This window comes from Capricornis sumatraensis, chromosome 14 (genome assembly GCF_032405125.1).
Source record: "Capricornis sumatraensis isolate serow.1 chromosome 14, serow.2, whole genome shotgun sequence".
In the NCBI taxonomy this organism is placed as follows: Eukaryota; Metazoa; Chordata; class Mammalia; order Artiodactyla; family Bovidae; genus Capricornis; species Capricornis sumatraensis.
The window spans coordinates 59,476,010-59,500,904 of record NC_091082.1 but is presented as its reverse complement, the minus strand read 5'-3'; the positions used below and the strand labels follow the sequence as shown (position 1 = coordinate 59,500,904).

The following is a 24,895-nucleotide window of genomic DNA, read 5'->3' as shown; positions in this document are numbered from 1 at the left end:
GCGATAATATGGTTATCAAGGATGGAGGGGGCAGGATTGCTTCCTCAGCATCCAGGAAGCCGCCGGGCAGTTGGGGACCTGGAGATGAACCAGGGGTTGGAAATACACATCCAACAGTCCAAGGGATGGTGCAGCAGCCCCAGCCCATAGAAACAGACTGAGGAGGAAACAGATACAACCCTAGAATCCCGGGGAGCATCTGAGGGGAGAGGAGCCTGGCATGGAGACCTGGAAGCAGAGAGGTGAGGGAGCCAGGAAGCTGTTGCTGGGTCAGGGGCGTTAATAACAGAGACAGCTGATGGTTACCGAGGGCTTGCTTCGTGCCAGGCCCTGCTCCTTGCACTTTCGAGTGTCTTAACTCATTCCATCCTTAGGAGGTAAGGGCTGTAGTCTGCCCCACTGAGGTCACTGGGGCACAGATAGGCTGAGGATCCTGCCTGAGGTCACAGAGAGAGGCTGGGGTGCTGGTACCAGCCTCTGTGGAGCCTTGCTCATCCCAAGGGCTCTCCCAGGGAGACCAGGAGGGAGTATCCAGCCGATGGGGAAGCAGAGAAGCTTCCTGTTTCATTCCACTCCCAGACTTGCCGTCCCACCAGCCCCTGGCCGTTTCCTCATATGCTTATTCTTTTGAAAACCCTGTTTTCCTACAATTTCTGCACTCCACCGCTTTGTAAGGCAGTGGGGGGCTGGGGTAAGGGGACAGACAGGACAGCAAAGAGCCTGTTAAAAAGAAATAGATCAAACACATACACACACACATTTATTTCAAAAATGTTTTCCTACTACTTTGAACACTTCATCAAGCAGTACCTTTTGTCAATTCTGTGAAGCCTAGCTTATGAAACTCACTTTTACAGCTCAAGGAGCAACAGCAGAGAAGCAAAAACCCATGCCCTGGGCTGCCCAGCCGGAGAGCAGCAGCGACGGGGCTTGAACTCCAGGCTTTCCGACTCCAGAGCACATCCTCCAGCTCCCAATAGAGAACGCTTCACATTCGCTCTATGTTTTCTTCTAAAACCATGCGTGCTTTTATACGTATTATGTCACCAATAACTTATAAGACTGTCCTAATGTTACCCTCATTTACAGATGAGGAAACTGAGGTATCACTTGCCCAAGGTCACCCTGCTAGGAAATGGGAGAGCTGAACTTGAGCCCAGCTCTTAAAGCTGAATAATATTCCACTCCATGGATGGGTCACATTTTGCTTATCCAGTCATCAGTCGATGGACACATGGGTTGCTTCCACCTTTTGGCAATTGTGAATAGTTAGTGTCAGTCATTCAGTCGTGTCCGACCCCATGAACTATAACCTCTCTCCACGGAATTCTCCAGGTCAGAATACTCGAGTGGGTTGGCATTCACTTCTCCAGGGGATCTTCCCAACCCAGGGACTGAACCCGGGTCTCCCGCATTGCAGGCAGATTCTTTACTGTCTGAGCCACCAGGAAAGCCCAACTGTGAATCATGCTGCCATAAACATGAGTGTACAGATGTCTCTTCAAGTTCCTGATTTCAATTCTTTCGGGTATATGCCCAGAAGTGGACTCGCTGGATCATATGATAATTTTATACTAAAATTTTTGAGAAGCCACCATACTTTTTTTCATATCAGCCGCACCACTTTACATTCTCAGCAGTGCCTAAGTGTTCCACTTCCTCCACATCCTTGCCAACACATGTCATTTTCCGTTGTTCACTTGTTTTTGACAATAGCCATCCAGGTGGTATGAGGTGATATCTCGTGGTTTTGATTTGCATTACCGTAATGATTAGTAATGTTGAGCATCTTTTCTGTTTGTTGGCCATTTGTGTATCTTCTTTGGAGAATGTCTATTCCAGTTCTTTGCCATATTCGATTAGGTTATTTGGGGTGTTTTGTTATTGAGTTATAGGAGTTCTCTATATATTCTTTTTAAAATATTTATGTATTTACTTGGCTGTGTCAGGCCTTAGTTGTAGCACGTGGGAGCAGCACACGAGCTCTTCAGTGTGGTGCCTGGCCTTCTCTCTGGTTGTGGTGCTTGGGCTCAGTAGTTACAGCATGCAAGCTTAGTTACCCCATAGCACGTGGGATCTTAGTTCCCTGACCAGGGATCAAATCCATGTCCCTTGCATTGGAAAATAGATTCTTAACCACTGGACCACCAGGGAAGTCCCTGTATATTCTTGATGTGTGTGCGTGCTAAGTCTCTTCAGTCGAGTCCAACTCTTTGCGACCCCATGGAGTGTAGCCCACCAGGGTCCTCTGTCCATGGGATTCTCCAGGCAGGAGTACTGGAGTGGGTTGCCACTCCCTCCTCCAGGGGATCTTCCCGACCCAGGGATCGGCCCGTGTCTTTTACAGCTCCTGCATTGGCAAGTGGATTCTTTACCACTAACACCACCTGGGAAGCCTCATATTCTTGATATTAACTCTTTCAGTTATATGATTTGCAAGTATTTTCTCCCATTCTGTAGATGGCCTTTCACCCTGTTAATTGTGTCCTTTGATTCATAGAAGTTTTAAATTTTTATATAGTTGAATTTATCTGTTTTATTTTTGTTGCCTATGCTTTTGGTACCATATCCAAAAAAGCCTTACCAAATCCGATGTCATAAAGATTTCCTCCTATGTTTTCCTCTAAAAGTTTTATAGTTTTAAGCTATGTTTAAGTCTTTGAGCCAGGCTTCTGCAGTGGCTCAGTGGTAAAGAATCCTCCTGCAGTGCAGGAGACTCAGAAGACACGGGTTCAGTCCTTGAGTCAGGAAGATCCTCTGGAGGAGGAAATGGCAACTGACTCCAGTATTCTTGCCTGGAAAAATCCCATGGACAGAGGAGCCTGGTGAGCTAGAGTCCATGAGGTCACAGAGAGTCAGACAGGACTGAGCAAGCACAGCAGTAAGTCTTTGCTCCTCTTTGAGTTACTTTTTGTATACAATGTAAGGTAAGAGTCCAAGGTAATTCTTTTGCAGTTTTTCCTAGCATCAGTTGTTGAAAATACTGTTCTTTCACCCACTGGATGATCTTAGCAGCCTTGTGGAAAATCATTTGACCATACATGCAAAGGTTTATTTCTGTGCTGTCCATCCTGTTCCATAGGTCTATATGCCTGACCTATGTCAGTATCACACTGTTTCGATTAGTGTAGCTTTGCACCTATCAAAAGTAAGTTTTGAAATCAGTAAGTGTGAAACCTCCAACTTTTTCTTTTTCACGATCGTTTTGACTATTCAGTTCCATTGAGATTCCGTATGAATTTTAGGATGGATTTTTCTGTTTCTACAAAAATTGCTATTGGGATTTTGATAAGGATTGCATTGAATCTGTAGACCCTTCTGGGTAGTAATGGCATCTTAAACAATATAAGTCTTTCAATCCATGAATACAGGGTGTCTCTCCATTTATTTGTCTCCTCTTTAATCTCTGCCAGCAACACTTTATAGTTTTCAGTGTATACATCTTTTACCACCTTGGTTAAATTTATTCTAAAGTATTATTCTTTTTGATGCTATTTTAAATGAAATTATTTCCTCTTTTAACTTTTAAAAAAATTTTGGCTGCGCTGTGCCGCAGGTGGGATCTTAGTCCCTGACCAGTGATCAGACTTGCGCCCCCTGCAGCGGAATTGCAGCACCTTAACACTGGACCGCCAGGGAAGTCTCTGAAATTATTTTTTTAACTTCCTTTTCAGATTGTTCATTGTGACTGTATAGAAATACAGCCAGTGTTTGTGTGTTGATTTTGTATCCTACCACTTTGCTACTGAATTTTGTTTATTAGTTCTAACAGGGTTGTTTTTTCATGGACGCTTTAGGATTTAGTACATATAAGATCATGTAGTTTCTGAACAGAGATCATTTTACTTCTTCCTTTCCAATTTGGATTCCTTTATTCCTTTTTCTTGCTTATTTGGTCTGGCTAAGGCTTCTAGTAGTTTGTTGAATGGAAGTGGTAAAAGCAGGCATCTTGTTCTTGATTTTAGAAGAAAAGCTTTCAGTCTTTCACCTTTGAGTATGACGCCACCTGCAAACTTTTCATATTTGGCTTTTATCATGTTGAAGTAATTCCTTCTATTTCCTTTCTGTTGAGTGCTTTTATCAGGAAAGAGTGTTGCATTTTGTCACATGCTTTTTTACATCAATTGAGATGATCACTTTTTTTCCTTCTTTCTGTTAATGTGATATATTAATTACATGGATTGATTTTCATATGTTGAACCATCACTTCTTCATTCCAGGAATCAATCCCATCTGGTCATAGTGTATAATCCTTTTAATGTACTGATGGCTTCCGTTTGCTCATATTTTGTTGAGGATCTTGGTATCAGTGTTCATAAGAGATGTTGGTCTGTTGTTTTCTTGTAGTGTCTTTGTCTGGTTTTGGTATCAAAATAATGCTGTCCTCTTCACCTTTTGAGTCTCCGCTTCTTCATCTCTAAATTGGAGATAGTAATAGGACCCTTGTATAGGGCTGTCATGCAGATTAAATGAAAGAATGCATACAACATGCTTCAACAGGGCCCAATTCACAGGAAGTTCTCAAACTAGGTTAGATGATGATGATAATAATAACAGTTTATCTCATGGTGGGACAGCTCAACTAGATGGAGCTTATATAATCAGTCTGCATCAGCAGCAGGACTTCTGTCTGATAGGAGCATTTAGCAGTTTTCCAAGTAAAGGGAACAAGTGATATTATCAGGGAGAACTAGGAAGCTCTTTCCTTGCCTAACATGTGGTAGAGGTTCACGCAATTTTGTGAAGTCATTTAAAACTTCCTGCTTGCTTTGATTTCCTAATAATGGCTTGTCAGCTTTTGGGGAACTGAAAGTAGTGAAGCCTGGGAAGAGAAAAGCAAAATGTAACAGACAGAATTTCTCTTACTCGTGGGAAATACTAAAGGTCCATAGGACACAAAGATCAAGGGGGATGGTGATGACGATATGGGTGGCATTTTCCAAAGAACTAATGTGTTTTCATGTGTTTTTATGCCTTATTTTTTTCTAACAGGTTTAGGTTTACAGGAAATTGATCAGATAGTACAGAGAGTTTCCATATATCCCACCACTCCCAACACAGTTTCCCCTGTTATTCACATTTTGTATCAGTGCAGTACATTTGTTACAATTGACGAACCAATATTGATGTGTTATTGTTAACTAACTCCATAGTTTACATTAAGACTCACTTTTTGTGTAGTACATTGTTTGGTTTTGACAAATGTGTGGTGACAAGTCTCCACCATTATAGTATCATACAGAATAATTTCACTGCCCTAAAATCCCCTATTCTCCTCAAGCCCCTGGGCCCCTGGCAAGCACTGATCTTTTTACTGTCCCTATAATCTTTACTTTTTCCAGAATTTCATACAGTTGAAATCATACAGTACGTAACCTTCTCAGACTAGGTTTTTTCTCTAAGCAATATGCACTTAGGATTCCTTCATGTCTTTTCATGATTTGATAACTCATTTATTTTTAATCACTAATATTTCATAGTATAGATGTACCATAATTTGTTTATTCATTTACCTTTTAAAGGATATCTTGGTTGCTTCCAGTTTATGGCAATTACGAATACAGATGCTATAAGCACTTAGAAATAAAGATGCTAAAAGTACGAATCCAAAATAAATGAGTCTTGGTGGATATAGAGAACAGACTTGTGGTTACCAAGGGAGGGGGGTCAGAGGAGGGATGGAGTGGAAGGTTGGAGGTAGCAGATGTAAGCTATTACATATAGAATATATAAACAGGAAGATCCTACCATATAGCACAGGAAACCATATCCGACATCCTGTACTAAACCATAATGGAAAAGAGTATTTTAAAAGACTGTATATATCTATAACTGAATCACTTTGCTGTATAGCAGAAAGTAAATAACACTGTAAATCAGTGTAAAATAATACATGAGTCAATAAGAAAACAAACATCCCAGCTTAAAACTGGGAAAAAGATCTGAAGAGACACCTCACCAAAGAAGATATGCATGGACTTCCCTGGTGGTCTAGTGGCTAAGGCTCTGGGCTCCCAGTGTAGGGGGTCTGGGTTCAGTGCTTGGTCAAGAAACTAGATCTCGCATGCTGCACTAAGACCTGGTACAGCCAAATAAATAAATATTTTTTAAAAGATATACAGATGTAAAATAAGCTTATGAAAAGATGTTAAATATCATATGTCATTAAGGAATTTCAAATAAACATGAAATATCTCTTCATTTATTTAAACTACTTTGATGTCTTTCATCAACATTTTATAGTTGTCTTCATATAGCTCTTTTTTTCATATAGCAAAGTATTTTATTTGAATAAATAAATTTATACTTAGTGAATAAAATTTATAGTTAGATTTATTCCTAAGCATTTCTTTCTCTTTTTTTTTTTGGTGCTAATGTTAAGCAGTGTTGTGTTTTTAATTTCAAATTCCAGTTGTTCACTGTTGGTTTATAAGATAGCAATTGACTTTTGCATATTAATCTTGTATTCTGAAACCTTGCTATAATTGCTTATTAGTTCCAGGAGGGCTTTTTGTCAATTCTTTGGGATTTTCTGCATAAGCAATCATGCAGTCTACAAAATGGGCAAAAGATCTGAACAGACACCTCACCAAAGAAGACTTTTTTTCCTTCCCAATCTATAATGTTTTATTCTCTTTTCCTATCTTATTGCATTAGCTATGACATAAAAGGCAATGTTGAAAATGAGTGGTGAAAGGGGACATCTTCGCCTTATTCCTGATTTTAATTGGAAAGGTTTTAGTTTCTCACCATTAAGTATGATGTTAGCTTTTAGGGTTTTTATTGATGTACTTTATCAGGCTGAGGATGTTCCCCTTCATTCCTAATTTGCCAAGAGTTGTTGTGGTGGTTTGTTGGTTTATCATGGGTACTGTGCTTAGTTGATCAGTCATGTCCAACTCTTTGCAACTCCCTGTCCATGGGGATTCTCCAGGCAAGAATACTGGAGTGAGCTGCCATGCCCTCCTTCAGGAGATCTTCCCAACCCCAGGGATTGAACCCAGGTCTCCCACATTGTAGGCAGATTCTTTACTATCTGAGCCATGAGGGAACCCACCAGGTTTATTATGAATGGGTGTTTAAATTATGTCAAATGCTCTTTTTTCAATCTACTGATAAGGCAATGTGATTTCTCTTCTTTACATTATTGATGTGATAGATTACATTGATTTCTGAATCTTTGCATACCTGGAATAAATCCCACTTGATTGTGGTATAATTCATTTTATATGTTATTGGATTCAATTTGCTAATATTTTGTTGAGGATTTTGCATCTTTCTGGAAAGGAAGAACTAGTCTACAGTTTTCCTGTCTTATAATATCTTTATCTGATTTTGGAATTAGAGTAAGGTTGGCCTCACAGAATGCGTTAGGGAGTATTCCCTTTTCTGTTTTCCAAAAGAGATTATAGAGAACTGATATTCTTCATTTCAGTTCAGTCACTCAGTCATGTCCAATATTTTGCGATGCCATGGACTGCCATATGCCAGGCTTCCCTGTCCTTCACCAACTCCCAGAGCTTGCTCAAACTCATGTCCATCGAGTCGGTGATGCCATCCAAATATCTCATCCTCTGTCGAACCCTTCTCCTCCTGCCTTCAATCTTTCCCAGCATCAGGATCTTTTCCAATGAGTCAGTTCTTCACATCAGGTGGCCAAAGTATTGGAGTTTCAGCTTCAGCAGCAGTCCTTCCAATGAATATTCAGGATTGATTTTCTTTAGGATTGACTGGTTGGATCTCCTTGCAGTCCAAGGGATTCTCAAGAGTCTTCTCCAACACCACAGTTCAAAAACATCAGTTCTTCGGCACTCAGCTTTCTTTATGGTCCAATTCTCACATTCATACATGGCTACTGGAAAAACCATAGCCTTGACTAGAGGGACCTTTGTTGGCAAAGTAATGTCTCTGCTTTTTAATATGCTATCTAGGTTGGTCATAGCTTTTCTTCCAAGGAGCAATCATCTTAATTTCATGGCTGCAGTCACCAACTGCAGTGATTTTGGAGCCCAAGAAAATAAAGTCTGTCACTGTTTCCATTGTTTCCCCATCTATTTGCCATGAAGTGATGGGACTGGATGCCATGATCTTAGTTTTCTGAATGTTGAGCTTTAAGCCAGCTTTTTCACTCTCCTCTTTCACTTTCATCAAGAGGCTCTTTAGTTCTTCACTTTCTGTCATAAGGGTGGTGTCATCTGCGTATCTGAGGTTACTGATATTTCTCCTGGCAATCTTGATTCCAGCTTGAGCTTCATCCAGCTCAGCATTTCACATGATGTACTCTGCATGTAAGTTAAATAAGCAGGGTGACAATATACAGCCTTGACATACTCCTTTCCCAATTTGGAACCAGTCTGTTGTTCTATGTCCAGTTCTAACTGTTGCTTCTTGACCTCCATACAGATCTCTCAGGAGGCAAGTCAAGTGGTCTGGTATTCCCATCTCTTGAAGAATTTTCCACAGTTTGTTGTGATCCACACTATCAAAAGCTTTGGCGTAGTCAAAAAAAATAAAGCAGAAGTAGATGTTTTTGTGGAACTCTCTTGCTTTTTCAATGATCCAACAGATGTTGGCAATTTGATATCTGATTCCTCTACCTTTTCTAAATCCAGCTTAAACATCTGGAAGTTCATGATTCAAAAAATACTGTTGAAGCCTGGCTTGGGGAATTTTGAACATTACTTTGCTAACATGTGAGATGAGTACAACTGTACTGTAGTTTGAACATTCTTTGGCATTGTCCTTCTTCGGAATTGGAATGAAAACTGACCTTTTCCAGTCCTGGGCCACTGCTGAGTTTTCCAAATTTGCTGGCATGTTGAGTGCAGCACTTTCACAGCATCATCTTTTAGGATTTGAAATAGCTCAACTGGAATTCCATCACCTCCACTAGCTTTGTTTGTAGTGGTGCTTCCTAAGGCCTATGGACTTCACATTCCAGGATGTCTGGCTCTAGGTGAGTGATCACACCATCATGGTTATCTGGGTCATCTTTGCATGAAATATTCCCTTAGTATCTCTAATTTTCTTGAAGAGATTTCTAGTCTTTCCCATTTTATTGTTTTCCTCTATTTCTTTGCATTGATCACTGAGGAAGACTTTCTTATCTCTCTGTGCTATTCTTTGGAACTCTGTATTCAAATGGGTATATCTTTCCTTTTTTCATTTGCCTTTTGCTTCTCTTCTTTTCTCAGCTACTTGTGAGGCCTCCTCAGACAACCATTTTGCCTTTCTGCATTTATTTTTTCTTGGGGATGGTCTTGATCTCTGCCTCCTGTACAGTGTCACGAACCTCCATCCATAGTTCTTCAGGCACTCTATCAGATCCAGTCCCTTGAATCTATTCATCACTTCCACTGTATAATCATAAGGGATTTGATTTATGTCATACCTGAATGGTCTAGTGGTTTTCCCTACTTTCTTCAATTTAAGTCTGAATTTGGCAATAAGGAGTTCATGATCTTTCCTTAATATTTGGTAAAATTTTCCAGTGAACCCACCCAGGTATGGTACTTTCCATTTTGAAAGGTTATTCATTAGTGATTCAAATTCTTTAATAGATATGAGTCTACTCAGGATATTTATTTCTGTTTGTGTGAGTTTTGGCAGATTGTGTCCTTCAAAGAATTGATCCACTTCATTAAGTTATCAGATGTGTGGACATAGAATTATTCATGCATTGCGTGCATGCTCAGTCATGTCCGACTCTTTACAACCCTATGGAATGTAGTCTACCAGACTCCTCTGTCCATGGGATTTTCCAGACAAGAATACTAAAGTGGTTTCCATTTCCTACTCCGGGGATCTTCCTAACCCAGAGATGGAACTCGCATCTCTTGCATCTCCTACATTGGCAGGTGGATTCTTTACCACTGTACCATGTGGGAAGCCCCTCAGAATTCATAATATCCCTTTTTTATCCCTTCAGTGTCCATAGGATCATGGCCTCTCTTTCATTTCTGATTTTAATAATTTGTATCTTCTCTCTTTTTTTCTTGATTATCCTGGTAGAAATTTGTCCATTTTATTGATTTTTTTTTTTAAAAAGAAAGCTCTCGATTTTGCTGACTTTTCTCTGTTATTTTCCTGTTTTGTTATTTCATTCATTGCTCTTTTTTCTTCTGCTTGTGGTAGGCTTGCATTGGTCTTCTTTCTCTAGTTTTATAAGGTGGAAGCTTATATTACTGATTTTATGTCTTTCTTCTTTTCTAATATATGTGTGCAATGCCACGGATTTCCCTCCAAGAGCTGCTTTCATTCCATCTTGCAAATATTCATAGTTTGTATTTTCATTTTCACTTAACTCAAGATAATTTGTTTTATTTCTTGTGAGACTTCCTCTTTGACCCATCTGTTGTTTAGAAATGTGCTGTCTAATCTCCAAATATTTGGGGATTTTCCATCTATCTTTCTGGTATTGGTTTCTAGTTTAATTCCAATGTGGTCTGAAAACAGTTCAGTTCCGTCGCTCAGTCATGTCCAACTCTTTGTGACCCCATGAACTGCAGCATGCCAGGCCTCCCTGTCCATCACCAACTCCTGGAGTTCACCCATACCTATGTCCATCGAGTCAGTGATGCCATCCAATCATCTCATCCTCTGTCATCCCCTTCTCCTCCTGCCCTCAATCTTTCCCAGCATCAGGGTCTTTTCAAATGAGTCAGTTCTTTGCATCAGGTGGCCAAAGTATTGGAGTTTCAGCTTCAACATCAGTCCTCCTAATGAACACCCAGGACTGATCTCCTTTAGGATGGACTAGTTGGATCTCCTTGCAGTCCAAGGGACTCTTAAGAGTCTTCTCCAACACCACAGTTCAAAAGCATCAATTCTTAGGCACTCAGCTTTCTTTATAGTCCAACTCTCACATCCATACATGACCACTGGAAAAACCATAGCCTTGACTAGATGGACCTTTGTTGGCAAAGTAATGTCTCTGCTTTTTAATATGCTATCTCAGTTCAGTTCAGTTCAGTCACTCAGTCATGTCCAACTCTTTGCGACCCCATGAATTGCAGCATGCCAGGCCTCCCTGTCCATCACCAACTCCCAGAGTTCACTCAGACTCACGTCCATCGAGTCCGTGATGCCATCCAGCCATCTCATCCTCTGTCGTCCCCTTCTCCTCCTGCCCTCAATCCCTCCCAGCATCAGAGTCTTTTCCAATGAGTCAACTCTTCGCATGAGGTGGCCAAAGTACTGGAGCTTCAGCTTTAGCATCGTTCCTTCCAAAGAAATCCCAGGGTTGATCTCCTTCCAAATGGACTGATTGGATCTCCTTGCAGTCCAAGGGACTCTCAAGAGTCTTCTCCAACACCACAGTTCAAAAGCATCAATTCTTCGGTGCTCAGCCTTCTTCACAGTCCAACTCTCACATCCATACATGACCACAGGAAAAACCATAGCCTTGACTAGAAGGACCTTAGTCAGCAAAGTAATGTCTCTGCTTTTGAATATGCTGTCTAGGTTGGTCATAACTTTTCTTCCAAGGAGTAAGTGTCTTTTAATTTCATGGCTGCAATCACCATCTGCAGTGATATTGGAGCCCAAAAAATTAAAGTCTGACACTGTTTCCACTGTTTCCCCATCTATTTCCCATGAAATGATGGGACCAGATGCCATGATCTTCGTTTTCTGAATGTTAAGCTTTAAGCCAACATTTTTGCTCTCCTCTTTCACTTTCATCAAGAGGCTTTTTAGCTCTTCTTCACTTTCTGCCATAAGGGTGGTGTCATCTGCATATCTGAGGTTATTGATATTTCTCCCGGCAGTCTTGATTCCAGCTTGTGTTTCTTCCAGTCCAGCGTTTCTCATGATGTACTCTGCATATAAGTTAAATAAGCAGGGTGACAATATACAGCCTTGACGTACTCCTTTTCCTATTTGGAACCAGTCTGTTGTTTCATGTCCAGTTCTAACTGTTGCTTCCTGACCTGCATACAGATTTCTCAAGAGGCAGGTCAGGTGGTCTGGTATTCCCATCTCTTTCAGAATTTTCCACAGTTTATTGTGATCCACACAGTCAAATGCTTTGGCATAGTCAATAAAGCAGAAATAGATGTTTTTCTGGAACTCTCTTGCTTTTTCCATGATCCAGCAGATGTTGGCAATTTGATCTCTGGCTCCTCTGCCTTTTCTAAAACCAGCTTGAACATCAGGGAGTTCATGGTTCATGTATTGCTGATGCCTGGCTTGGAGAATTTTGAGCATTACTTTACTAGCATGTGAGATGAGTGCAACTGTGCAGTAGTTTGAGCATTCTTTGGCATTGCCTTTCTTTGGAATTGGAATGAAAACTGACCTTTTCCAGTCCTGGGCCACTGCTGAGTTTTCCAAATGTTCTGGCATATTGAGTGCAGCACTTTCACAGCATCATCTTTCAGGATTTGAAACAGCTCAACTGGAATTCCATCACCTCCACTAGCTTTGTTCATAGTGATGCTTTCTAAGGCCCACTTGGCTTCACATTCCAAGATGTCTGGCTCTAGATTAGTGATCACACCATCGTGATTATCCAGGTCGTGAAGATCCTTTTTGTACAGTTGTTCTGTGTATTCTTGCCACCTCTTCTTAATATCTTCTGCTTCTGTTAGGTCCATACCATTTCTGTCCTTTATCGAGGCCATCTTTGCATGAAATGTTCCCTTGGTATCTCTAATTTTCTTGAAGAGATCTCTAGTCTTTCCCATTCTGTTGTTTTCCTCTATTACTTTGCATTGATCGCTGAAGAAGGCTTTCTTATCTCTTCTTGCTATTCTTTGAAACTCTGCATTCAGATGCTTATATCTTTCCTTTTCTCCTTTGCTTTTCGGCTCTCATCTTTTCACAGCTATTTGTAAGGCCTCCCCAGACAGCCATTTTGCTTTCTAGGTTGGTCATAACTTTCCTTCCAAGGAGAAAGCATCTTTTAATTTCATTGCCGCAATCACCATCTGCAGTGATTTTGGAGCCCAGAAAAATAAAGTCAGCCACTGTTTCCACTGTTTGCCCATCTATTTGCCATGAAGTGATGGGACCAGAGGCCATGATCTTTGTTTTCTGAATGTTGAGCTTTAAGCCAACTTTTTCACTCTTCCTCTTTCACTTTCATCAAGAGGCTTTTTAATTCATCTTCACTTTCTGCCATAAGGGTGGTGTCATGTGCATATCTGAGGTTATTGATATTTCTCCCAGCAATCTTGATTCCAGCTTATGTTTCTTCCAGCCCAGTGTTTCTTAGGATGTACTCTGCATATAAGTTTAATAAGCAGGGTGACAATATATAGCCTTGACGTACTCTTTTTCCTATTTGGAACCAGTCTGTTCCAAATGGAATAGTTCTAACTGTTGTTTCCTTGCCTGCATACAGGTTTCTCAAGAGGCAGGTCAGGTGGTCCAGTGTGCACATACTTTGCATAATTTCTATTCTCTTTACATTTGTTGATGTTTTGTGGCCCAGAATGTGGTCTATTTGGTGAGTGTTCCACATGAGCTTGAGAAGGGTGTATGATTGGTTGTGGCATGAAGTTGTGTGGCTGTCTGTTAGATCAGATGATTGACAGTGCTGTTCAGTTCGACTTTATTCTTACTAATTCTCTGCCTGCTGGATCTGCCCACTGCTGATAGAGGGATGCTGTGGTCTCTAGCTGTCATGATGGATTCGTCTGTTTCTTCCTGCAGTTCTATCAGTTTTTGTCTCCCATATTTTGATGCTCTGTTGTTGGGCACATGTAATGAAGGACTGTTACATCATCCTAGAGAATCAATCCCATTATCATAATGTAACACCTCTCTTTATCCCTGATAACCTTCCTTGCTCTAGTCGGTTCTATCTGAAATTAATGTAGCTACTCCTGCTTTATTCTTGTGTTTCAATACTTAAATGTCAAAGTGATTGGTAGGAGTTTGCAAAGTAGTCAGGTAAACCTGGGTACAAAGCCAGGCGAGTCAAGCTGGGTGACTGTGGGCACACTTCATCATTCTGTGCCTCAGTTTCCCCATCTAAAAAGTCAGGAACTGTCAGACCTACTGCATAGCGCAGGGAACTATATTCCGTATCTTGTACTAACCTGTAATGGAAAAGAATTTGAAAAAGGATATATATTATAGGTTTGTGTGTGTAATGTAATCACTTTGCTATACACCGGAAACTAACACAACACTGTAAATCAACTATCTGTGCTGTGCTCTGTCACTTAGTCTTGTCCAACTCTTTGCAACCCCATGGACTGTAACCCACCAGACCCCTCTGTCCATGGCGATTCTCCAGGCAAGAATACTGGAGTGGATTCCCATACCCTCCTCCAGGGGATCCTCGCAACCCAGGGATTGAACCCATGTCTCCCACCTTGCAGGTGTACTCTTTACCATCTAAGCCACCAGGGAAATGTTTAAATGAGGCAGTGCCCCTTTGGATTATTGTGAAGATGTGGGATGTATATATAAGTGGGATGTTAGTATAAATTTCTAAGTCCAAGTACTCTGTATGAAAGTTGAGTGAGGCACTCTGAGAAGAATTAACTTAGAAAATAATTGCGAAGTCTCAGGCTGGAGTGGATGGCTCATAGGCAGTGTGCTGAAAAGACAGAAAACTTCGCATATGCCCTGAAGCCCGTAGTCCAGGGCACCCAGGCAGGTGGAATGTGATATTTCTTCCTTGGGGCTGAGTTTTGTTCCCTCTTAAGTGAAACTGCATAGGAGCCCTCTGCCCCCGCTGCCAGTTCACTGTCTGAAATCCCTTTCTTTGGGGGGCAATGTGGTCACACCAGGGCCCCTACTGAAAACCAGATGATCTTTGGATAGATAAATTCTGACTAGCTTTTAAGAAGCACTAGAAATAATTAATCACATGGGAAAACCAAGACTTTTAAAAAGTAGCTATAAAACCTGTTGTGGGATTTTCCTGGTGGTCCCATGGTTAAGGTTCTGATCTTCCAAAGCAGGGGGTGCAGGTTCAATCCCTGGTGAGGGAACTAGATCCCATATGCCATGCCAAAAATAAATAAATTAGTAAGATATAAATTAACAAAAAAGAAAAAGGTGAGAAAATAAATTTTAATAAATAGAAAGATCGTAAACATAGGAAAAAGACTGAATCGCTGTGTTCAGACAGAGCCTGCCTCTGGGGAACAAGAGTCTAAGTGATTTTAATGTCTTCTTTATGTTTTTCTCTAGCTCTCATTTTCTGCATTGTTAAGGAAAAAATGTGTTTTTCTTAAAAATGAATAGAACAAACAAATGATAACAATAATCATTATAAAACCTCCCCTTCACTTTAACACTTGCAGTAAATAGTTGAGTCACTTGCCAACTGACCTTTCTGGTTTGTGTTGGGCCATTTCTGCTGTCTTGCCATTTGGGACAACCCAAAGTATACTCACGTGGGATCATAGAAAGACTGGCCAATTCCTGACTAGTTCCCCCAAGTTCCCTCTTGCCTCTCTGTGGTGGCTGACTCCCTGTCCAACGACTTGGGCAACTATTCTGGGTCTGGTGTCAGACAAAGCCCATGGCCCCTCTGTTCACTTGCTGTGTGGCCTTAGGCGAGTCACTTAACCTCTCTGAACTTCAGCATCCTCCTTAAAAGGAGGACTGCAGTGACCATCCAGTCAAATGAAGCCATTAGCACATTGAGGCACCCAGTGTCAGTAGCACTAGTAAGTATTAAGGCCCCCCTCATTATTCCCACTTTCCTGGCTCTGACTGTCCCCCCTTCTCCATTTCAGTCTGCAGACATCGACAACCATCACGCGCTCATCGAATACAATGAGGCTGAGGGCAGCTTTGTTCTCCAGGACTTCAATTCCCGCAGCGGCACCTTTGTCAACGAGTGCCACATTCAGAACGTGGCTGTGAAGCTCTTACCGGGAGACCTGTTGAGGTTCGGCACTGGAGGGCTGACCTACGAACTGGTCATCGAAAACCCAGCCTCGGTGAGTCCAGGCCCCTGCGGGGTGGGGGTTGTGGGGCAGAGGTACCGTCTGTGCAGCTCGGGGCTCAGATGTGGCCAAAGGTGGAGGTGGTCCAGAGCACATCAGTTTGCCCTCAGCTGCACACACTGGCAGCCACAGGACCCAATTCTGTGAAGGTCAGACCCATCCGGTGGGTCCCAGGGAGGAGCGAATCACAGCGCCCTCTACTGGGAATTTCTTAGAATTACAGGCAAGAGTTGCCTAGCAACCAGCCCAGAACTAATGTATTTTCCTGAAAAGTGAAGCTTGCCAGCAGAGATGGAAAGCAAGTGTGTGCTTTTGAAGATGCAGAGATGGATGCTTCGTTTTTAGGCAGATCAGTGCTCTACAACTTCCTAGCTTTGAGACCTCGGCCAGGGTTCTTTGCATCCTTGGGTCTGGGTGTTATCAACGGTGCAGGGCATTGAGAGAGTATAGAAAGGGTTAACAGCCTTGTTAGGAAGGCCAGAGGTTCCCAAGCAGCCGGAGGAAATAAACTGCAAGTGGTAGACGTTTTTTTCCCTTCTCTTTACAAAATTAAAACTCAGCATTCAAAAAACAAAGATCAAGGCATCCAGTCCCATCACGTCCTGGCAAATAGTTGGAGAAACAATGGAAACAGTGACAAACTTTATTTTCTTGGGCTCCAAAATCACTGTAGATGGTGAATGCAGCCATGAAATTAAAAGACACTTGCTCCTTGGAAGAAAAGCTATGACAAACCTAGACAGCATATTGAAAAGCAGAGACATTGCCAACAAAGGTTCCTCTAGTCAAAGCTATGGTTTTTCCAGTAGTCATGTATGGATATGAGAGTTGGATGATAAAGAAGGCTGAGTACAGAAGAATTTATGCTTTTGAACTGTGGTGTTGGAGAAGACTCTTGAGAGTCCCTTGGACTGCAAGCAGATCCAACCAGTCCATCCTAAAGGAAATCAGTCCTGGGTGTTCATTAGAAGGACTGATGCTGAAGCTGAAACTGCAATACTTTGGCCACCTGATGCGAAGAACTGACTCGTTAGAAAAGACCCTGATGCTGGGAAAGATTAAAGGTGGGAGGAGAAGGGGACGACAGAGGATAAAGATGGTTGGATGGCATAACCAACTCAATGAAAATGAGTTTGAGCAAGCTCCCAGAGATGGCGAAGGCCAGGGAAGCCTGGTGTGCTGCAGTCCATGGGATCACAAAGAGTCGGACACAACTGAGTGATTGAACAATACAAAATTAAAGGATGTTTTTTCTTCTAATCCTGTGTTTCATGGTGATACCTGGTTTTGCCTGAACTTAACTTTTCTCAAACCTTGAACTAACCAATTTGTTTTTCTTATGGAAATGTTTTTCTTAAGCTATGTTAATGAAACTATGTATTTGCTTTGGAATATGCCTTTCTTCAAGATTCATGTCAATTGTTTGATGCCCAGAGATGACTCCCCTAATTCCAATGCTGTTTCAAAATACATGTTGTAGGAGAGGGCCCTGGTGCAACTCTCAGTCTTGAGGTGTTTCTTTTATCTGATTAACAGTTTGCTAACAGGTATAAAATGCCTTGCCAACAAGTAGCAAGGGGGCACTCTTTCTGTCCCCTTCTGATGTCTGTTTCAGAAGCTTTCTCTATCCCTTTTATACTTTGTTTATTTTAATTGGAGGCTAATTGCTTAACAATATTGTGGTGGTTTTTACCATACATTGACGTGAATCAGCCACGGGTGTACATGTACTTTGCTACACAAAAGCTCCAAGTGATCTCATCTCTGTTCCCAGATTGAATTCCTCTCCTCTGGAAACAGCGAATCCCAGTGTAACTCACCGCTCACGACCATAACCTTTCAGTATCTATATGTAAAAAGTCAAAATCAGTGTCTGGTGGAAATAGACACTCCACACCTGGTAACTGTCCTCACACCTTGGATCAGAAATGTTCCTGGATCAGGACCTAAAGTATGGCCCCAGATTAATCAGAACATAACCCAAAACTCGCCCATCAAAGCTCAGTGGGGAGACAGGATGGAGGGTGGTTAGCAACACAGGCCTGGGTCAGAACCCCAGCTCTGCCACTGGCCCACTCAGTGTGCTCTTGCACAAGCCACTGGACCCCTCAGAACCTCCATTTCCTCACCTACAAATGGGGCCAATGGCAGTAATGTCTTTGCAGGCTTGTCTCAAGGACTGAAAGAGATGGTTATAACTGCAAAACCCCCAGCCCAGTGCCCAGTCCTTGGGAGCACACAGTAAACACCTGTCATGCATGTCCCAGAGAGATAGCGTGTTCATCTCACCTCTGCCACCAAGAGTGCTGCATGGACTGAGACCCCCTAGGTGTAAAATCCTTTCTGGGACGAGACTAGATATAAATAAACAAAGCTTAGAGACTCTGGACAGACTCCTAGGGTGTGGGTCCCATAGGCAGCCCTAAATACTCACTCTGAGATCAGCAGCGTCCCTCGGGCTTCAGGGGCAGTGACACCACACCCATCACGTTCAGCTTTGCAGATCTGGGGTAGTTTTCTTCTGTCGCTGCTCAGCCTCCTTTTCCTCCTTGGACCAGCATTAAAGGTGCTCTCTGGTGAGATACACCGGGGATCTCTGGCTGCCCTCAGGAGTGGCTCCTGACCCTGATGTGTTGATCTAATCAAGGATCCTCTACACAGGCTCTAGGGATCCCCTCATCAGAGCCATGAGGGGAGCAGACCCACAGTGCAGATCTGAGGCTCAGCCCAGGCCTGAGGACTCATACTTAGGGTTCCCAGATAAAATACAGAAGGCCCAGGTAAAAACCAGGCATTTTTATACATGTGTGTCCTAGATATTGCAAGGCACCACTTATGCTAAAACAAGTTATCTGCTATTTGTCTGAAACTCAGATTTGACTGGCACCCTACATTTTATTTATGTATTTATTCATTTATTTATGCAAAATCTGGCAGCCATACACATCCTCCCTGGGAGTGGGGCCTGGGAATATGTATTCACTCAAGCTCACCCCCAACAGTAGGGAAACCCAAATTTACAATCATTTGTATGGAACACTTATAGAGTTGTTTAGGGGTCAAAGAAAAAGGGATTCCAGACCCCAAAGTCTGAAAATCCAAGTTTGTGAAGTTTGAGTCAATATTTCCCTAACATGTCTAATTATAAGAATTTTTCAGGAATGCTCAGTAAAATTACAGATTCCCAGGCACCCTCCCTGGGAAATTTTGACTTTCTGGCTTGCCTTTAGTGGGAGGAAGTGGGAGAGAGGGAGAAGGAGGCAGCAAATGATATCTGCATTTTTTTTCTTTTTTTCCACACCAAGATATTTATTGAAATATCATTTATAGGGGCATAAAATTTGAAGCCGAAATCTTCAAAAAAGGGGGCATTGTTTAATACATCATAAGGAGTTCGTTTATATAGGGAATACTATGCTGCCTTTTAAAAACACAGCTTTGTTGAGATATAATTAACATACAATAAACTGCACATTTAAATCTGTACTTGGATGGGCTTTGACGTATGTGTACACCTATGAAACATCACCACAATCAAAACAGTGAACAAATCCTGCATCCCCCAAGGTTTCCTCTGGATCACAGCATGTGTGTGTGTTTGCTTGCTTTTAATAGCTTTGTGTATGCATGCTCAATCTCTGTGTTATCTGACTCTTTGCAACCCCATGGACTGTAGCCAGCCAGGCTCCTCTGTCCATGGGATTCTCCAGGCAAAAATATTGGAGTGGGCTGCCATTTCCTCCTATAGCTTAACAGAGTCCCATATCGTTGAAGGACAATTTATATGACATAAACTTCACCCATTTAAGTGTCTAGTTCAATTTTGGTACATTTACATGTACAGCCATCACCACAACCGGCTTTCAGAACATTTTCATCCTTTTCTATCACCCCAAATGTCGGGAAACCTCGGAGGCACTTCATTTTTTAGTTTGCCTTTTAATTTTCAAAATTGTGGTAAAATGTGACGTTTACCATGTTCACCTTTTTTCAGAGTGCAGTCCAGTAGCATTGAATATATTCAAACTGTTATGCAGCCACCACCGCCATCCGACTCCAGAACTCTTCTTCTTCCCAAACTGAAGCTCTCCACCCATCAGACAAAAACTCCCTCTTCCTTCCTCCCATCCCACAGTCTCTCTGTGTCTATGAATTTGACTATTCTAGGTACCTCCTATAGGTAGAATCTTACTTGATTTCTCCTCTTGTGACCATCTTATTTCACTTAGTGTGATGTCCTCGAGGTTCATTCCGGCTGAATAATGTTTCATGGTGTGTATTCCCCACCTTCTGTTTGTTTTTTTGTCCATCCATGGCCATTTGCTTCCACCTTTTGGCCATTTCAAGTAAGACTGTTATGAACACGGGTGTACAGATATGGAAGGGGAACTCTATTTTACGAGGTGCTTGTTATATAAGCATGGGAAACAGTGATGACAATCTCTGACCTTGAGTAGATGAGAAGGAAGAAGATGCTTTGTAAGAAGAGAAACCAGTACGCAACAGGAGGAATCGCTGACATGGACAGCACTGTGCTAAGCAATTCACCTGCTTTCCCTTATTTCATGCTCACAGCAACCCATGACTTGGGTTCTCCCACGATCCCCATTTTACAGACAAGGAATCCAAAACTCAGACAGGTTAAGTAATTTCCCCGGGTCATACAGCTAGTCAGCACGAATGAAACACTATCCCCACTTGCAGATAAAGGAAGGGAGAAAACCATTTAGTCTATTGCTAGCTAGAGCAGTAGCCTCAATTGGTCTTCACAAAGAGCAAGGCAAACTTTCACGGTCACTCAAATATACACAGAATTTTTCAGTTCTTATTTCTACACTCACTTGTGCCCTGCTTCATTCCTCCAGTGACTGCCTGCAGAGGTGTTTCCCTGACTGTGCCCAGGTGACTTTGCAGGACTCTCACCACATCTCATCTTCTCAAAACACTTTCTGCTGGTGAGTCCCCAGGTTGAGAAACTTGCATCCTGTAAGCTGTTATTCGTGGAGGGGTCCTTCGCAAGGCCTCCCTGGGGGCAGCCTATGGACTGATAAACATTTTCCTATGAATTCCACTTGCTGATAACTCAGAGTGTGAACTGTTTAAAAGAAGAGAAAGAAAGAGGGGGGAAAAGGAAAGGTATTGAAGAGCATCTCTCAGATACAGAACTTGCCTCGTGGTCCAGTGGTTAAGAATCTGCCTGCCACTGCAGGGGACATGGGTTTGATCCTTGGTCCGGGAAGATTCCACATGCTGCGCGGCAGCTAAGCTTGCTTGCCACAACTATTGAGCCCACGAGCCACAGTTGCTGAAGCCTGGGAGCACTGGAGACCATGCTCTGCAGCAAGAGAAGCCGCTGCAATGAGAAGCCCCATGCCCGCAGCTAGAGAAAGCCCATGCGCAGCAATGAAGACGCAGCACAGCCAAATATAAATAAATAAAATTTTGAAAATATTTTAAGGTCTAGTTTTTCTAAGAAATTCTTTGACGTCATCATGCTTCCTGGATGTTCTTGTTTCCCACTGATTGGCAGGTCCCAGGTCAGGGTGCTGTGTTTACTCCCGGGGTAGAGTTTCCCAGGAGGACCGCCCTGATATCACCCAGGTTAAGTGTGATAGGAACTGTTCTTTTCCTGACAAAGAGTTCCCAAATGAGAACACTTGTTTCAGGCTCTGTGGTGACAGTAACCAAGAGAGAGGACTGTGGCAGCATTTCTTTGGGGAGGGGGGTGTGTTGGGTTAGGAGTCTAGACGTGTTTGCAGCTGTCACGTGGTTAGGGCACATGCCCGAGGCCAGGCTGACTCTAGGGCAGTCCCAGCCCTGCTCTTGTACTGGCGTTTATACTGGACACACCCAAGTCATTTCCCTCAAAGCCTCAGTTCCCATTTCTGTAATATAGTTCCTACCACACGGAACAACTGTGGTATTAAGTGGGCAATGAATGTAAATTGTTGAGTCCAGCGTCTGGCACCTGATAAACACATGAATCTCCTCAGTTTTATTTATTTATTGGCTGCACTGCACGGCAAGTATATAAGATCCTATTATTAATAATAGTTCCCTGACCAGGGATCAAACTTGCATCTCCTGCATTAGAAGCATGGAGTCTTAACCACTGGACTGCCAGGGAAGTCCCCACCCTCAACTTTAGTTAGAATCAAGCGAACCAGCGTGTAGCAGCCAAGATGCTTCCTTTGTAAGAGTTCCTTGGACAGGAAACCTCCCAAGCCCTCCCCCGACTAGCAGACAGATACATTTGCAGATAAATTATCCATAGAATAACATAGAAGATGGAAAAATATAAAGAAAATCTCGTTTGACAAAGTACATCGGCAGCCAGCATATGCCTAGGACCATGCTCTGGAAATCACAGCTCTTTCATGGAAGCATTACGCCACAGTCACCATTCACAGTATAGTCCACGTAGACGGCGCCCCCTGGGGTTGTGCGGGACATAACCTGCAGGGCCGTTTGCAATGCCCTGAAGCAACCATTGATTAATATACAGTCTCAGTACCAGGTGTGGGAAATTGAAGTCACAAAGTCAGGTGTGCCTGCCATGCTGTGCGTTTTGTGGGTAGTTGCCTTTCTTTGTGCTTCCTGAACTCTGGGAAAGGAGGTATAGAAACAAGCTGTTCTAGTCACAGTGACGGTGTTCTCATAAAGCAGCTGAGTAAGGAAACCCTCATCACCCAAATGTATAAATCGTGTCTTTCTCTGTTCTGAAGTATATGGCAAAACTGATGGAAATAGCGAGAAGGAAAACGGAAGCGAGGTGCCACCAATAACGTGTCGAGTTGTTCCATGAAGGTGTTGTGGGCTCGTTGGCAGGAGCTCCCACCCCTATCATTGCCCGTGACTGGCCTTCCGTTTAGCCTGTGCTGCCCTGTCCTCAGTCCAACTAGACACTCCCGTGTGATTCCTGGATACTGTCCTCTGTCCCTCCAATGTCATGACGTCATGTCTAGCGGGAAGAGCGCCCTCACTGCTTTCATGAGGAAGCTCTGCAGAATAAAATCAAAAGCAAAGGCTTTGGGGTTTGGACCCAAGTTCAAATGCTAACTGCAACTGACTTTACCTTTCTGAGCTTCTGTTTTTAATTTCTGCCAAGGAGCTACTCATTAATCACAGATCCCCTTTCGCCCTTAAGTCTTTTCATAGAGGTCCCTGGGATCACCCTTATCATTGTATAAGCTGAGGCCCGGAGAGTTTCAGTGACTTCCCCAAGGTTAGGTATCAGTCATATAGACCCAGAGCCAGGATTAAAAGCTACCTCTCCTGAGTCCCTTGGAGGCTTTTTCCTAATAGCATGAAGCATCACGGTGCCATGTGAGCCCAGGCAGCTCCTCCACTGCCTGCTGGTTAAGGGAGGTCTCACAATTCCCAGTTCAACCTGCAATTTCACATGCCTGACAAGGAATGATCCATCATGGGGGTAAAAGCGAAAGCCACTGGTAATAGAAGAAAATGCATTTTCAACATTGGCTTCCTGGTTTGGCCTCACTAATTTTTCACCAGGGTTACTGGGCTATTGCTGCTACTCAGTCATGTCTGGCTCTTTTGCGACCCCATGGGCTGTAGCCAGCCAGGCTTCTCTGTCCATAGGATTTTTCAGGCAAGAATACCGGAGCAGGTTGCCATTTCCTCCTCCAGGGGATCTTCCCAACCCAGGGATCGAACCCTCATTTCCTCTTCTCCCCTGGATACATTTAGTTGCCCTCTTTCTTGATGATGATGATACCTGATGGGAAATGTTTGATGCTCGTTTATTATAGACCAGGAAGTGCTCCAAGCATTCCATGTGCTCTGTCTCACCTGCTTCTCACCAGACTAAGAAATAGCTGTTCTCATCCCTATTTTACAGACGAGGCACACAAATAGCAGACTCGTCAGGGTCACACAGATGTAAGGAGCAGAACGGGAAGCTGGACCAGATTCTGTTTCATGCCAGATCCCCAGCTCTTTACCCAGAGGTTGGCAAACTAGGCCCAGGGCCAAATGGAACACAATTACCCCCTTTATTTCCATATTCCCTATGTTGTCTGCTGTAACTGCAGAGTAAACGGGAAAGACATTGTATGGCACACAGAGTTGGAAATATTTACTGTCTGGCTCTACAGAAAATGTTTACTAGCCTCTGCACTACACTGTATGGTCTCTTTTATTTTACTTGATTTCTGTGTGGTCTCTTTTACTGATTTCTGAAAGAAAAACTAAAAATAGAGGGAAAGCTGGAGAGAAAGAACTCAGTCAGATTAAGCCCCACTGCTGGCAGCTGTGCTCGTTAATTGCTTACTTAGTTAGCTGAGAAATAACAACAACAACAAAAAAATAGGTGAGCTGAAAAAACAGATTTTGAACAATCTTTTCATCACCTCTTTAAAAAATAACTGGAATATGTGGTTCTAAATATACACAAACAGGACTTCCCTGGTGGTCCAGTGGTTAAGAATCTGCCTTCCAATGCAGGGAACACAGGTTCGGTCCCTGGTCCAGGAAGATCCCACATGCCTCAGGGCAGCTAAGCCCATGCGCCACAGCTACTGAGGCCACTGGGATCTAGAGCCTTCAAGCCACAGCTTATGAAGCCTGTGCACCTAGGGCCCATGCTCTGCAACAAGAGAAGCCGCTACAAGGAAAAGCCTGTGTACTGCAACTAGAGAGTATCCCCCACTCACTGCAGTTGGAGAAAGCCTGCTTGCAGCAATTAAACCTGTGCACCACAGCTACTGAAGCCCATCTGCTCTAGGGCCCATGCTCTGCAACAACAGAAGCCACCACAACGAGAAGCCCACTCACGACTAGAGAAAGCCCATGTGCAGCAGCAAAGACCCAGCATAGCCATAAATAAATAAATACAAGTAAATATACATCCACATATGCATGTATTTGCATATATGGTAATAGTATAATTGACATATATCTGATAAATGTACTAGATATTAGAATATTATATATAACAGTTATATATATTGTAAGTTGTA

The 24,895-nt window shown here is 42.7% G+C and overlaps 1 protein-coding gene across 1 annotated transcript in view; it reads left to right on the top strand.

The window, feature by feature from the left end:
- Positions 1-24,895, top strand: part of FHAD1 (forkhead associated phosphopeptide binding domain 1) — a 166,198-nt gene that overhangs the window by 13,510 nt on the left and 127,793 nt on the right. The window contains 1 exon segment of the mRNA XM_068985763.1: positions 15,702-15,908. Within this exon segment, the coding sequence (XP_068841864.1) occupies positions 15,702-15,908 (207 nt within the window).